The following is a 16,366-nucleotide window of genomic DNA, read 5'->3' as shown; positions in this document are numbered from 1 at the left end:
AAGTTTTGTTGTTGTTATGTTGTTTTTTAACTTGTTCCAGTCACATTTGTTTGAAAAGTCTAATAATAATTGCAGCTTTAGCTACAATCTATTAAAGTGTATTGAAAAAAATGAAAGGGAGAGCATTTTGTTCCACTCCTTTGTGAACGTTTGCCAAATCCACATTGCAGTCCCCCCTCCGCCCCTGGAGCACTCCCTCCCTCTGCACTATAGAAGGGGGCGGTCTGGAAAGAAGTGGGTGTGAGGGGGAGGAAGAGAAAGAGGGTGGCTACCATGACATCGCTTCTTGATGCACAAGTGTTTTGACTGGACTGTCGTGACTATCCTTGTCATCCAGCTCAATCAGCCCTCTCTCAGGTCATACTGTGTGGAAAAAAGTAAAACCGGCTAACATGGGGAAAGTGGAAGGTGGGATGAAATGTGTGAAGTATCTTCTGTTCGTGTTCAACTTCTTATTTTGGGTAAGTGCCCCCCCCCGTGAAGGTTGCACTAGTGCGAGTTGTGTGTGGATGCAGGTGCAGCAAGTGTAGTTGTGAATGGTGGTTTCATTTGTTTACATGCATGCTCGCTCCAGCTGCCGCTTGGTGTGCGGTGGGCCAAAAAGCTTAAATTTGATCTCTTGTGGTAAAGTTGAATTCTGTGTGCCTCTGTGGAAACAACCAGATTTCTGTTATTTAACATTTCAAATCCGATTTTCCACAGAGGGAAAAAATGACATTCATTCAAGCATGTTTTTTTCTAAAGGAAAGAGTGGGAGAGAATGTTGAATAAGCAAGGAAATGTAATTCAGCAGTTGGCGCCGTATGACCTCACTGACACTCATTGTGAAGTTGATTGATAAAGTCACCATACATGCATCATCCCCAAGCTGCTGAGACAGTTTTAGTATAAACACTTGAGGGTTTAGAATGAGATTCAAAAGAGTCAGGTGGACATGAAAGGTGTGTGTGTGGGTGTGTAAGAGGGTTGAGTTAAACACACACTTTTCATAGCCAAGAAATCTCAGTGTGCAACTTTTCTTTGTGTATGTGAGAGTGTTTCTCCAACTAGCGTCTGTGTTGAGGCTCAATGTGAATGGGTGCATTGTGACAGCGGGACAATAGCATCATTTCAGCCTGCTGCTCCGGCCTGGATAAGCAGCAAAGCCCGCTTGGCTCTTAACTGCATCAACAACCCCCTCTCGCTGAGTTGATCTCTCTCAACATAGAATCATTTATTTTGCATCCAGAGTGGGTGTGACTGATGCAGAGTGCACACATGATGGAGGCCAGAAAAAAATTGTTAAATGAGACAAGATGAGAGTGATGTGATACTGTGAGGAAAATGTCAGTAATTTGTGTGTACACGCTTACATGGTGAAAGAGGGTCAGCTGGCATGAACTTGACCCAGATAAAGGCAGGAATCATTGAGGGGATAATAGAATGTCATGTGGGTGTATGTGTTGATGTCAAAGCTCTCCAGTTAATATTTTTGTTGGTGCCACACGCATTTGATTCCGTCTAATGACAGCAATTCAATTCAAGCAGGGTTTCTCCTTTCGTTATGTTGTATATTTTGTGTGTACCAGCAAAAGGCTCTCAGAGGAACATGTTGGTATGTCCGGTCTGCATAGTTCAACAAGTGTCCTGTTTAATCAGTCGCTGACTTTAGCCAGAGATACAGAATAAACAGTGCAAGATAAACATTACACTTTACATGCACTTTTGATCTTTCCTGTTATCATCACCAAATTTAAAAATATTATTTTGAAACTTCTGCTTTAAATTAGCGAGCTATTTTATTTGACATATAAATTTGGCTTTTAATATGCTTCGAGTGAGACTATGTCTTAAAAAAAAAAAACATTCATAACTGTCTATATAGTTCACATTTCAAGTTATTTGCTATTCATTTTTTGTTTTTTTTTGTTTTTTTTCTTGCTTTCGTTCCATTCTCAATTTTAATCATTATTTAATTCCCTTGATAATTTAGTGTGATTTGTATGTATAATTTATTCCCTGTTTCAAATGTATTTGTTTTTAATTTTCTTTTTGATTTAATGTGATGTTTACCAATCATTTTATCTGTTTGTGAATCTTCATGTGATGTAAAACACTTTGAATTGCCTTGTGTTGAATTGTGATGTACAAATAAATTTGCCTTGCCTTAAGTTTGACACACGACAGCTCTGCCAAATTTTACTGTTAAAAAAATTGCCATTTCTCTTCTCCCAAAAATTGCATGCAAGCTGAAACCACGCACTTCTTAAGTGTCAAGTGTCAATCGAAAAGCGCTACTATGTGCAATGTACATGCTATTTCATCCAGCATCTTTCTTACGCCCATGGAGCCGTTTCATGGTGACGCTCCAAGAATACGAAAAATTTCATGTTTGTGTTTACATGGTTCGGTCTCCATTCGAACAATGTCGCAATTCCGCCTGAAAACGATGTGGTATTCATACTAGACCCTAGGGGGCAGTGCAGTTTTACAAGGGTACAGCCAATGATGCACTTCCTTGACAATAACCTCCTCAGCCCGGAAGACAACATACGCGCCCACTCGAAGCAATGGGGTCCACGCGTATTTCTGTTGCTTCAAATGCTTCAAATGGGAGACGGGAAAAGACCAGTCTGTGTCTAAAAATGTTTGGAACGGACAGCAGGAAGCCACATCAAATAAGATGTCACTTATAAACATTAGACCCCATTCACATTGATAAGCCACTTGATTTTTTTTTCAGCCAAGACGTGCCGAATATTGCCAACAATCGTCCCGCTGTGTTTCGTAGTGTTACATCAGTAAACCAGTGAGCACTGTTAGCATCATAAAAGGTGGCATACCAAGATGCTCAGTGCAAAAAAGCAAAAATAAAAACTGTCCCACTTTCCAATTACACTGTTGTTTTTGTTCGATTAATTTTTATTTTTACGGTTAAATGGTTATTTAAATGTATTATTATTTATTGATTGATTTTATTAAGATTTATTGGTCACTATTAAATAGTCAAAAAATGTACCGTGAATGTATTTTTACAGATTGGATGTGACTTTTTTTTTTTTTTTTTAATTCAGGCAAAGTGACGCACTTTAAGTCTTTTCTATACTTTATTGTAAATTGAGCTATATATTTTTTTCTTTAATATTAAAAAAGGACACAATATTATGCAGAGGTATATTTATATTAATAATTTATAGGCAAATGATACAATTTACAGTGGCGGCAGAGAGTTGTGGGGGAGCGCGAAAGGTTTACATCTTCCTGGGAGAGGGCGTAACAGAAAATAATTGAGAAGCACTGCCTCAATGGAATGATAATGTAGAACTCTTTTACACTGTATCAAAAACACATCTGAAACCATCTCATTTGGTTTCATAATGAAACCACTCTTCATATAACAATTGTCACTCAATGGTAAATACTTGTTTTACTTCTGTTATGTTCTGCAAGTTTTGTTGCTATACGTTTTTAGTAAAATACACAGACAGTGAGCATTTGATCCCCCACACTCCCTGCTACATGCATGTTGTATTGTAGAATTGGTTTTTACCCCACCCATAATTATTACCCTATTATTTACACTTTCCCTCAGCTAAAGCATTCACATGACAAGCCAATGTTCATTCAGCTATTCCACTCCTTACCAAAGCTTTAGCTTTAATTTACAGTCAACCTTGTTTTATGAAGAAAAAAAAGAATTCCACTGACTGTCCCTGAATGAGACCACAACCATGTGTCCATTCTGCATGCTCTCATGGAAATTCCCCTCACAAAAGCAGCATTTAACTGCACTATTTTAAAAGTTGCCTTTACAACATCAGATAACTATTTAAGTTCAACATGAAGATTTCCATCACTTTCTTGAACGGGGCAGATGCACAGTTGGCATTAGCACGTACTGTATGTAGTATCGGAACAGGAGTTTCAGGCCGCATCTGCAGTTTGTATCTACAGGCAATAGAGATGATGATCCTCTGATGGCGTACACCCTCACTTTCATTCTCTTCTTCATTGGGTTTCTCTGCTTTTGTGTGCCAAACCCTATACTCACGGGATAACAGTGGGTCTTTGTCCTCTGGGGTAGATTTAGTGGGAGGGCGTGGGACAAGGTGGGGTGGAACGGGGGTGTGGGGTTCATGAAGTAAAGTAAGGGGGCGGGCGGAGAGATTAGGGATGAGAGACGTGGGAGGGGAAAGGCGTGTCTAGTGTCAGGGAAGAGATTCAAGACAAAGTGCTTGGGAGGTAAAGAAGGAGAAATTTTGGTAGTAGGGGGTTGCATTTATGTACTACTAAATGGCAGTCATATTTAGAATTGTCAACTGAATTGCATTAGAGGGCTCCATTGACCCCAACTAATGATCATTTTGGCTCTAGTGAATGCAATCTTTGATTTTGCATGGGTGAAAACTCAGATATGGTGGAGAAGTGTCAAGAGATGTTGACATATCTCAGATATTCATTTAAATCAGGGGTGTCAAACCGGTCCTCAAAGGGCCGCAGTGGGTGCTGGATTTCATTCCAACCGAACGAGATGAATAGACCTTTTCACCAATCTGGTGTCTTAAAAGTGTCATCAGTTAGTTGCAGTCAGGTGCTGCCTGTTTTAGCAGAAACCTCATTGGTGGAACTCAAGGGCGTAGGTTTGCATAGGGACAATAGGGACAAAACACTGCCAACTTTTTAGGATGCTCAAATTGTCCTCACTAACTTTTAAGCAACCTTATTTGCGTTATATACTGACTTCAGTTATATAGGTCATTTACCAATTGTCATCCCATATGTTTTAATTGTTGTAAGAAACGCCACCATGATTAGGTGAATTATTTTCATTATGTTCAGACTTACATGTACCTCTTTTCAGTTGCTGAATATGCCGATCCATTTTTTCCCTCCTAAACGCCCACTAAAAGAAATGTAAAAAGATGTCAATGTTGTAGAAATGGGAAAAACACCACTAATTTTGCCACTGAAAGTCTGACCTGCATCAGCGTTAGCATAACATTAAACTGCGTGAACTTGCTAACCTGCGTAACTTGAGTAGGTAGCAACTTAGAGAGAAGTTTATGTGTTTTCTACTGTTGACGTTAATTAAACTGTGAGAAATGTAGCGAACTGAGTTTTTCCCACCTCTCCCCAATTTTACTTATGTGGTCTTAAAGCAACCCACAGGAGATTTCCTTTTTTTTTGCTGAGTTTGGTTGTGCTTGTGGACAAAAGCAGTAGTGTTTTGCCTGAAGGACGGCTCCATTTTTATTTTTATTTTTTGTTATTCCCTGACAAAGACGTTTTTTTTTTAGTTATATTTAATTTCTTAGGCTGAACCAATACACATTAAGGTTGGTATGAGTCAATTCAGATTTATTTTGCAGTGATCATTAAGAATGTAACGTCCCCAGCAAAAAGTGTACATGCAGGTTATGTCATATCGTCCCTACCAATGTTGAGACCAAAGCTACCCTTGGTTGAACTGTCTGTGCTGGATCTGTTGGGAAAAGAACAGGACGTGATGCGGCTCTTTGTGGAATTGGTTTGACACCCCTGATTTAAAGGGACACGTACCCTTTGTGTCATAATTCTACCTTTCAAGTATCATTCATCTGCCTTATGTGCAAGAAGCATGGGTTACATTCCCACGCAGTGGTGTTATCCATGTGACCATGGAAGTTTGTTGTGCATGTACCCTGTAATTGATTGGTGATCTGTCCAGGGTGTAATCTGCCGGTTTCCCCAAATTAGGTAGTATGGGATCTATCTTCCAGTTTTGGAAATGGAGGGTTTGATGTTCCATTCTAAAGTCTGAACAACACTGGTTGTGCACACAGAAATGATCAACAACTTTGGAGAAAATGTCAAGATTAAGAACACAGACAGCATAAAACTGTTGCAGTTAAACCTCCTCATTTTGTTCCTCTAGTCTGAGCACATAAACACGTTTTGAGCTCGTGCACGGACCGGATTATCCTCAGGGGACACAAGCCAGTAAAAGCTCTTTGCATTTACGTTTCAGGGTAGGAGCCATCATGGGTTTTTCCCCCCGTAGCTCCTTCAGTCTCACACAGGGACTTTGACTTCAGGCATCGACCTTTTGCACTTTGTGGAGAACACTTTTGTTGAATTTAAACCAAATAAAGGAAAATGTGAGCAGCATGAAACCACTTTTCCAAACAAACAAGAGGGCCTGGTTAAGCTCAAGGTGCCATATGCTGCTGCACAAAGCCAATTCTATAGCCCGATAGGTCAAGAGAGTTTTAAATTCTCTTTGTCATGGTATCTGTTGCTCAAAACAGCAGGTCATACATTAAATGTCAAATACTGCTGCTAGGGTATACATGAATTTTAGCCACATTAAAGATTCCAGTTGCATTTACTACTGCTTATTAGGTTCTAAGGATGGAGGGCCCGTCTGGAAACTGCCATCATTTGCTTTATTTAGAGTGTATCACAAAAATGAGTACACCCCTCGCATTTCTGCAGCTATTTAAGTACTGTATATCTTTTCGTGGGACATCACTGACAAAATTACACTTTGACACGATGAAAAGTAGTCTATCTGCAGCCTATATAATAGAGTTAATATATTTTCCCCTCAAAATAACTCAAAATATAGCCATTAATATCTAAACCCCTGGCAACAAAAGTGAGTACACCGTATAGGAACTACGTACATCCCTAAATGTCCAAATTGAGTACTTCTTGTCATTTTCCCTCCAAAATGTCATGTGACCCGTTACAGGAGTGCTGTCAGCATTGCTGCAGAGATTGAAGAGGTGGTGGGGGGGGGGGGGGGGGTCATTCCCACCACCATGCTTGATTGTAGGCATGACACACTTATCTTTGTACTCCTCACCTGGTCGCCGCCACACATGCTTGAGACCATCTTAACCAAACAAATTAATCTTCGTCTCATCAGACCATAGGACATGGTTCCAGTAATCCATGTGCTTTGTTAACATGTCTTAAGCAAACGGCTTGCGGGCTTTCTTGTGTACCATCTTCAGAAGAGGCTTCCTCCTGGGGTGACAGCCATGATCACCAATTTGATGCAGAGTACGGCGTATGGTCTGAGCACTAACAGGCTGGTCCCCCCACCTCTTCAATCCCTGCAGCAATGCTGACAGCACTCCTGTAACGAGTCACATGACATTTTGGAGGGAAAATGACAAGCAGTACTCAATTTGGACATTTAGGGATGTACGTAGTTCCCATGCGGTGTACTCACTTTTGTTGCCAGGGGTTTAGATATTAACGGCTATATTTTGAGTTATTTTGAGGGGAAAATAAATTAACTCTATTAGTATATAGGCTGCACACAGACTACTTTTCATTGTGTCAAAGTGTCATTTTGTCAGTGTTGTCCCATGAAAAGATATACTTAAATAGCTGCAGAAATGCGAGGGGTGTTCTCACTTTCTGATACACTGTGGGTGGAAAATCACAATTAAGTTGAGCAAAAGAACAAATATTCTGCAAAGCATTTTCCATTATTAAATTTTTGTTTTATTTCGTCGCTTCAAATTACTACTTACACAAGAAGTCATTTCTAAATTACCTAAAGACTGATAATGTGCCTTGCTTTGATTTTATTGCTATTACGGAAATAGGGTATTCATCGCTTCAGTTTGTTTTTTATTTATTTTATCCTAAATATTGTATTTACATTTTTTATTCTCCTTACGTTTTCAGTAAATTTCCGTGACTGAACAATTATTTAAAAAGAAACACAAAAAAACTATTTGTCTGGCTCTTATGATTGTGTTTTCAGTGTTTTTTTTTTTTTGTTGAAATTGCATTGCATGTGATCCTTATCTTTCTGCTACATACATCCACAGTTGATGGGATCCTTTGTTCTGGCAGTGGGACTGTGGTTACGTTTTGACCCGGAAACTGTGTCCTTACTCAATGGCGATAAAGCACCGGACACATACTTCATTGGTAGGTACCATGTTTTTTCTCATTGAAATGAACAGACATGTCATCAATCCTTTCCAATCCCCGACTGATTTTTCATGTGTCCTGTACATGGCCAAAGTCGGGCTCACTTGCCAGGCTAGCCTTGCATTATACAGGCATGGTATAAAGACTTAAATACTTACTGTAGTCTTTTTTTGATTTTGTTGTTTTTTTTTTTTTTTTTTTTTGCAAAAGATAAATGATTTATTGTTTTAGGTATTGCAATATTGTTCTTCTATATGTGCTGCTCTACATTATGTGTTAAAAGATATCCTAATAAAGATATTCCTAAACAGTAACAACATAACACAACAGAGCAATTAGTTTGCCGTCTATAGTGTTTGCATTGTTTCTGAGACTGAAGCCAAACATATTTTATTGAGGCTACACTATGCCGATGCTTTAATTCAGGGGTTCCCAAAACGTTCCTCAAGGGTCGCTGTGGGTCCCGGTTTTTGTTCCTACCGATCGGGCACGGACTGTTTAACCCAGTGGTGTCCAAACTGTTCCACATAGAGCCGCAGTGGGTTCTGGATTTCATTCCAACAATACCAGACGACACCTTTTCACCAATCTGGTGTCTTACAAGTGTAATCAGTTGATTGCAGTCAAGTGCTTCTTGTTTTAGCAGAAACTTCATTGGATAAACTGTCTGTGCGCGATTGGTAGGAACAAAAACCCTAACCCTTGAGGACAGGTTTGGACATCCCTGGTTTAACCTATGAGGTTTCTTGTTGGATTCTTTCTTCTTGGATTGTTTATGTACAGTACCTGTGATAAATTGCTGCTTGTTTTTTAATTGTGTTGTCTTTATTGCTATCATATCTTCATTTTTCGCACACGATTCAAAACGAAAAATCAGCTGGACAACAGCTCACATCTTAAAAAACAAAACTCAGAAGTCAAGTCATTTGTATCTCAAGGCACAAGTGTATTTTTTCCAATTCACATATCATATCAAAACAACAATATTTAGTCTGGAACTGTTCAGTTCGATGTGTTGATCCTGACATTGCAGCACAAGCAGCCACTTTGCTGTCATGCATCTAGTTTTTTCACTTACTACTGGTGACAAAGCAAGCCACTTAGCTCACATTGCATTCTCTGTCTGGAAAGGACTTAAAATGTTGCAACTGACTTGTTTCCATGCTACTCCCCGCTAAGTCATGATCACTAGGGATATTCCTACCAGCGTCTTGTGGTGAAGCATTCAGTGACCACACACAAAAGCCACATGCACACTAACCTTTAGGATACAACGGAAAAATATTCACATAGTACGTTGTTAATTTTCCCCTAGTTTCCTATATTCATTTCCATAGATGGAGAAAGGCTATGTATATTTGTTCCATAATGATGTACATCTGCATGCTTCAGAAATTACAGGTAATGGATGGATGGAGCAATGTGTCCACAGATGAATTTGGTTTTAGTAATGGAGCAAAGAGAATAATTATGGCAGTGAGTCAAGGGATGATGTCAGATGACATAACATGCTGCAAATTGGAGGATTTTAAAATAAACTTGTAGCCATACTGCATGAATCATGTGTTGTGCTGGATCTCTCAGACATGAATCATCAGCTGTTGGCTTATGCATTCATAATTGTTGTATCTAGTGGTGAACTATAGTCTCAGCACTTGTAGTCTAAATCATTTCAGGCTTTGGCTGTTTTAACATCTGACAAATGAGTTGTCTGACCTTGAGAACTAAATGTTTCAAAACAGCAAACCACAAAGTAAGCTTTTGAGGCACTTGTAACAAGTGTGGCCATGGGCAGAGCTTAAAAAAAGAAAGAGAGAGAGACATGCTCAGCTACCAAAAGGAGACAAGCCTGCTACACCCACAGAAGTGACACTATTATTTATTTTAACAGATCACAGATTGCCAAAACTTGTGCAAAACAACAGCACTCACAGAGTCCAAATTGCTGCTAAGGCTTAAAGTGCCTGTGACAGCAGGAAAAAAATCTTAAATAGCATTGGTATGTGAATTAGAATCATATTTTGAATCGATTCGACTATGTACAACAATTTGGCAAAGCGCAGATGACAAGAAATGAGTCTTTTAATCTACCTTTTAGCCCCGCCTGTCATTATAGCGCTCTTGCATTCCCAGCTGGAGGATGACGTCGGCAGGGTCACAATCTCATCTGATTTAGAATCCAGCCCACTGAGGGGAAAGATTCAGAATTAAGAAAATGTGACGAAGAGAGCAGCAAAATGTAATTGTTTCAATCTCTCTGCTCCAATATTTTTACAGGATATCTTTTTATCTAAGTATTTTCCCCAATTGCTAAATAAATGGTATGGTCATGACAAATAACAGTCTTGTGCTAAATGGAATATGAAATATTAAAAATCCATTTTTTTCAGTAGGACAGGGCAAAATTACTGCATAACGGTCAAAACTGTTGACTTCTTGCACCTCCTGAAAGGTATTTTATGCGACCGTGAGTAAGTCCTGCTTTTGTCATTTCCCGGCCCCTGGCTTCAGAAACAGAGGAAAGAGTGTAAACAAAACAGGCGTGACAGCTAGCCGACATGCTAATCCAAACCAAGCGGCATTTTTAGTCTTATTCTAACCTTTCGAAAACGAAAAATCCCACAAAACTACCCGAGATCATGTCACACGGCGGCGGGGTTGATTGTCTTCATCGATCGGCAACTTACAGCTCGTCGTTCCCCTGCCGCGGGCAGGAGTGCTCGTTGCGGGGAAGCAACTGGAGAATGACCGCCAAGTGGCTGTTCCAATGTTTTTCACCATTCGAAAACGAAAAATAGCACAAAACTACACCAACACATGTCACACAGGCCGGCGAGGGTGACAGCTTCACCGATCAGCCAGCCTCCGGCAACGAGCAAGTTTCAGCTCGCCGTTTCCCTGCCGCGGGCAGGTGTGCCCGTTGCCGGGGAAGAAGCTGGAGAATGACTGCCGGACAAACCGGTCGACATCGGAGGAGTGCGTGGCTGCCTGAGCCCAACCTGAGGATAGTTGTCGATTACCGGGCACACGAAGAGGGCAGAGGAGGCTGGAAGTCTGCACGATATTGAGAACCGCAGACAAGAGTGGGGAGCTGCACGGGCATAAGCCGATTATAGTGCTATCTCACCGGGCACGCGAAGAGGACCGAGGGGGGTGTGCGACAAGCCGCCGGTCATCGGCCCAGTGGCCTTCTAGGTGGACAAAGAGCATTGTCAGCCACAAAATGCAAGCCACTTCCTTATTAAAACGTGTGCCATGATCCCAGTATTTGACATTGTACAAAACACGTAGTTTACGCACTTCCTCGTAAGTCCAATGGTCCCACAGTTGACTTGTTTTAGCCAATCTCCGCGGTGAACGGGAACTTTTTGAAACCCAAAAAGGCTCACACGCCTCCCCCTGGTGCAGCAACAAAAACCTGCAGCACATTTGGCTGGCGTGATGTGAAAAATAAATGAATGAATCCGCAAAATCAGCTGAATCTGCAGTCTATCTGCATGCTATAAACCAATACTGTATTGTGAGATGCTGACACGGGTCACATTCATCCTCAACCCAGGAAGTCACTCATTTCCATGGTGCGGGTTTTAAAAAAGTTGAATATATAAATAGATCGCTTCCACACACATCTAAGCGGTCCATTTCATTCAGGAGCATAAAATACCGCGTGAAATATGAAATAAACATGCTTTTTGCTATCGTAGGCACTTTAAATATGAACCGCTGGCAAAGTCATACCAACTGGTTCGTTTGTTTCGCATGGAAACCAGGGGAAAACTCTGCGCACAACTCATTAAATTACATCTTGTATCCATTGTACCAGACAGTGTTATATACTTCCAAATGATCCGATGTTATATTTAAGTAACCTGAACCTGAAGTCACAACACAAATTGAATGTTTTTTGTTTTTGTTTTGTTTGTTTGTTTGTTTGTTTGTTTGTTTGTTTGTTTGTTTGTTTGTTTGTTTGTTTGTTTGTTTGTTTGTTTGTTTGTTTGTTTGTTTTTTGCAGCACATTATGCAATGTGTTTTATTGTAATCAGTCTTTAATTTTTATTTTTTTTTAAACTCTTCGTGAAATACTGCTGGCTATAGTGTCCCCATTGCTTGGAACAAAGGGAGCAGGTGCAACCAAAGAGCTTGGAGTGAGGGAGTATTTTGTTACCCCTTCCCTCGGTAATTTTTGTATGTTGCTGACTCGATGAAGTCTGGTACATAGGCTATAGTAGATCTAGACAAGGCTGTAGAAGTGAATGTTCTGTCTTCTACAGGTAAGCACCATGTGTGCGCTTGTTGTTGTGAGTGAGAAGAAGAACCGCATCACATCCAACTTGATTATTGTGTCCCTGCATAGTTGTTTTGATGGCTACCAGTGCTCACATCACATTACCTGGGGGCTTTTGGGAAGTACCTTAGCAACACACCAGCAGCACAAAAGAAGAATATGTGCACCAAACTGGGGTCACTTTTCTCTCTACGTAGACATGATATACTTTGTTTTTCCCTAATGAGAAGCTCAATGAATGATCTTTGTGAGGTATTTCATGTGATTAAACTGCAATGTGTTTATATTTAACAATAATTTAACCCTTTAATGCCTGAAATATGAAGCAATCGTCAAAGAATCACAAAATTTGAAAAATAAGGTCTTAATGAAACTTTTTTTTTTTTCAAATTTGTAAAAAAGAAACAAAATAATATGTGTAATAAGCACTCTAATATCTCTAACCGTTGCTAAATCCAGTTTTTTTTCTCATGAACCTGCAGATGCATGAGTTGACTTGCATCCATTTTTTTTTTTTTTTTTTTTTTTTTTTTTTTTTGAGGAAATACATTCCAAAAGTCTCAAAATCATGAAATTCTAAGTGTATCAAATGTGATGCATTTGGCAAGAAGGGGTTAAGCACGTTAACTCTTGCCTTGTGTTTTGCTTGTTTGCTGTTTCATGTGTTTCTGTTTAACTTGTTTCACAGTTATCCTTGAAAGGCAAAGGCACTGGGAATGTCGTCATGACAGTTTTATGTTTTTGCTACCATCTCCTGGCGGAAAAGGGAAATTGCTGTTCAAGAGCTATTTCTGTTCTTGTAGGTGTTTATATCCTGATTGGAGCTGGGAGTCTGGTGATGTTGGTGGGTTTCTTTGGCTGCTGTGGAGCTGTTCGAGAATCTCAGTGTCTGCTTGGTTCAGTGAGTACAATTGTAACATCTTAGCTTGACTCTACAAACACCAAGATTTATTGTTTTCCTCAAATCTCATGCAGTTCTTCACCTGTCTGTTGATAATCTTTGGAGCTGAGGTGGCAGCAGGTGTGTTTGGATTCTTAAACAAAGACAAGGTACGGTGATGACTTCATAGAATAGGTAGCTCAGACTTTGTGTGTGCCAGTTTAACACTTCTCTTCAATTTCTCTTATAGATAATCGAAGATGTTCAAAACTTTTATGCAACAACATACAATGAAAATAACAACAGCACATTGATTATCTCGTACCAGAAAGTAGTAAGTTGCTTTTATTCAAAGATCTAATTTTGCATAGTTTTTTTTTAATGCAACAACAGTCATCTTTGACTTTATAAAACAGCTAATCAAATTAGTGTTAATTTCATTTCATTTTAGGAGATGCCCTAAAATGTGAGGGAAATAATAAAAGTTTCAACCATTTACTTTTAAATCGTGTTTCTTGTTGTTTTTCGTTTTGCTTTTTCACCACTTATTGTAAATTGGAAAATATTTGTATTTGTACTTTTAGCTGAACTGTTGTGGGACGCTGGCAAACAACTGCCCTGATCAAGAATTAGATACAAAGGTAAGCTTCAGTTTTTAAAAAAACAAATACAATTTAACACTACTCTGTTTTTCTCTGTCATCCTGTGTATCTGAATGTCTGTAAATACATATACTACCTGTAGTTAGCACCCTAGCAACCCTCATGAGGATAAAGTGTTACGGAAGATGAATGAACAAATACTATAATGCTATTTTCCTCACCAAAAATATACTGCAGGAAATCTTTTGTTTGGGAGAGGCTATAACAGTTTAATTGAATGGCATTTGATTTGAACAGAGAAAGATGATTTGAAATGCAAGTGTATTGAGTTAAAACCAAGATCCTAGAAGGAATTAAGCATGTACCTTATGGTAACACTGAATGCACTGAATATACCTGTATGGAACAATTTTCTTTTCTGTCCACCATGCAGGACTGTGAAACAGGTATCAAAGATTTTTTCAACAGTAAACTTTACATCATTGGGTACGTTGGAATCGGCATTGCTGGGATTATGGTGAGTTTGAGACCGTGGGCAGAATTCATTCACTGCTTGTCACTTTTAAATTCATTATTTTAAAAAGCTGTGTTGCTCTGTAATAGATCATCGGGATGATCTTCAGTATGGTGCTATGCTGTGCTGTACGCAACAGTAGAGAGGTAATCTGAACGAGCCCGCCAGCCGAGAAAGACTGAACACACCCTCAACCCACATCGGTCATCTCCCAAGTCATCTGGGAAGCAGCACGAGATCCCAGCTGTTCTGCATATAGATCCCCCTTTTCTCAGTCTTTTACTTCACAAATTAGTACCATGCCAATGGGACTTAGTCAATAACATTTAAGTTCATATTATGTTGCCGCATGTCATCTTTCATATTGTGAAAATTTGGCAACCACAAATTTAAACGCACATACTGTCAAGGTCGTTTTCTTACCTGTACCTCTGATCTTAGTATTAGTAAAGGAGGGAGTAGGGTAACATTTCGGTGCGACATGCTAATTAAACCTCTTTATTGGAGTTCAAACTCAAAGCCAACAATTGGCAAGGCTTGTCAAACAGGAATACTCGAAAGAAATTACTTAACTTGGCTCAAAAGACATATTTAGGCTATTCTGTACCCAATTCCATTTTCCATTTTTTGAATATATAGATCAGGAATTTTGTCTTATTACAGGCTAAGCAAAAATCAGTGGCCTGGTACTTGATAAATAGCGCCAGGGTTCAGAAATACACTCTTCAAAGACTATCAACAGATTAAACCGTATTCTGAATGAATGAATTAATGAATGAATGAATGTTGTATTTCCTTCCCATCAGTTATTTAAAAAAAAACATTTTTGGGAGGAAAATCTTTTTGTTGTTGTTGTTGTTTCTAATTCTATCACTTTACGCTCCATTATGTAAATATTATCAGTCAGGTTTTTGTAGTTGTGCATTTCTGTGGATCATACTATTTGTAGATTCTGTTTTTAAATAGTTGTACAGTCAGCCTTCCCATAAAAACAGTAAAAAGAAAAAAAAAAGAAAGAAAAAAAGAAGAAGAAAAAAATATCCAAATGGCCAAAAACAGACTTTCGATGTGCCTTTTATGGAGGAGCGATTTTAGAGTCAGTGTGCTGCTTGGGTGTAGAAAGTAGAAGTGGTGTACAGTACAGTGCAGTGCAGTACAGTGCAGTACAGTTCTGTCCAGTATGGTACAGTACAATGCGTTTGTGGCGTTAAACTGCATTGCATTCGCCTGTATAAATTATTTGTACACATGAATCAATCAACTTCTTTTTATTTATGGTGTTTTTTTAGTTGTGTCACTTAATTGTGTCTTCTTAGGCTCTTGGTAAGAGGAAAATGTGTCCTAAAATTCTTATTGATTATACAAGTGATCAAGCTATGGTGGGACATATTTGTATATTACATATTTTAGTAGCAATACCTGCAATGAGATGATTCAAGGCTTAGGTTACAGGATGTTAGAGGTCACTGACAAATTTACCTATGTGTTCTGGGGCACACGCCTAGTCTTGTAATACTGCGATTCAAGGGAAAGTAAAAGGTGTGCACTGCTTTGGTTTGGAATGATTCATCCATTGGTTAGAGGGTTTGTCTGGATACTTTTTTTATATACCTAGTGTAAAAATAGGATGGACAACAATTTGACAGTCACATGCTTATACTCTATGTTGTGTAATGTCACACACCGTTAAGCCTTTTTGTAGTCAATTATGTGTTAATTTATTTTGTTACCATTCTGGACTACTCAGGTTCACACAATACGTGTTTGATGTAAAATAAACACTTTAAAAGTTCTGAACTGTTTCCTTCATCTTGTTACAAACTTATGATGTAATTCTTGTCTGGGAAAAAAAAAGCATACAACATGATTGCATGATGCCACTAAGTGAAGTTTAGTTACAGTTCAACATGTTAGTTTCCGGAAAACCCATGGTTTCATTTGACCCATGCTGAAATAGCCCTCAAGATTAAGAGCGTCAAAATGTGAAAGGGAATCTGTGATTCCCACAGTAGTAATAGCTTCCTTTATGAGTATAGAGCTAACAGTATTTTATGTCCCATCAGTTCAGAAGCTTAGTACTGTACTTGAGTAGTAAAGACAGCTGAACTCTTCAGTTATGTGAGTGATGGTAAGAGGCCCCAAGATCACCTAGGGTAGAATTACTCCAACAC

At 39.2% G+C, this 16,366-nt stretch overlaps 1 protein-coding gene across 1 annotated transcript; it reads left to right on the top strand.

The window, feature by feature from the left end:
- Positions 1 to 268: 268 nt before the first annotated feature.
- tspan2b (tetraspanin 2b) lies at positions 269 to 15,993 on the top strand. Its single transcript, XM_057830674.1, has 8 exons — positions 269 to 461; positions 7,809 to 7,911; positions 13,003 to 13,100; positions 13,175 to 13,249; positions 13,330 to 13,413; positions 13,664 to 13,720; positions 14,115 to 14,198; positions 14,285 to 15,993. The coding sequence occupies exons 1-8, from the start codon at positions 393 to 395 to the stop codon at positions 14,348 to 14,350; spliced, it is 636 nt and encodes a 211-aa protein (XP_057686657.1). The 5' UTR covers positions 269 to 392; the 3' UTR covers positions 14,351 to 15,993.
- Positions 15,994 to 16,366: the final 373 nt, after the last annotated feature.

This window comes from Corythoichthys intestinalis, chromosome 2 (assembly GCF_030265065.1).
Source record: "Corythoichthys intestinalis isolate RoL2023-P3 chromosome 2, ASM3026506v1, whole genome shotgun sequence".
Classification (NCBI taxonomy): Eukaryota; Metazoa; Chordata; class Actinopteri; order Syngnathiformes; family Syngnathidae; genus Corythoichthys; species Corythoichthys intestinalis.
This window is presented reverse-complemented; position numbering and strand designations above follow the sequence as displayed.

What these genes read in the sequence shown, in the direction of transcription:
- tspan2b (XM_057830674.1), top strand. Translation starts at nt 393, where the DNA reads ATGGGGAAAGTGGAAGGTGGGATGAAATGTGTGAAGTATCTTCTGTTC. An exon ending in TGTTCAACTTCTTATTTTGG is followed by an intron (nt 462 to 7,808) that starts GTAAGTGCCCCC and finishes ATACATCCACAG; the next exon opens with TTGATGGGATCCTTTGTTCT. An exon ending in CTCAGTGTCTGCTTGGTTCA is followed by an intron (nt 13,101 to 13,174) that starts GTGAGTACAATT and finishes AATCTCATGCAG; the next exon opens with TTCTTCACCTGTCTGTTGAT.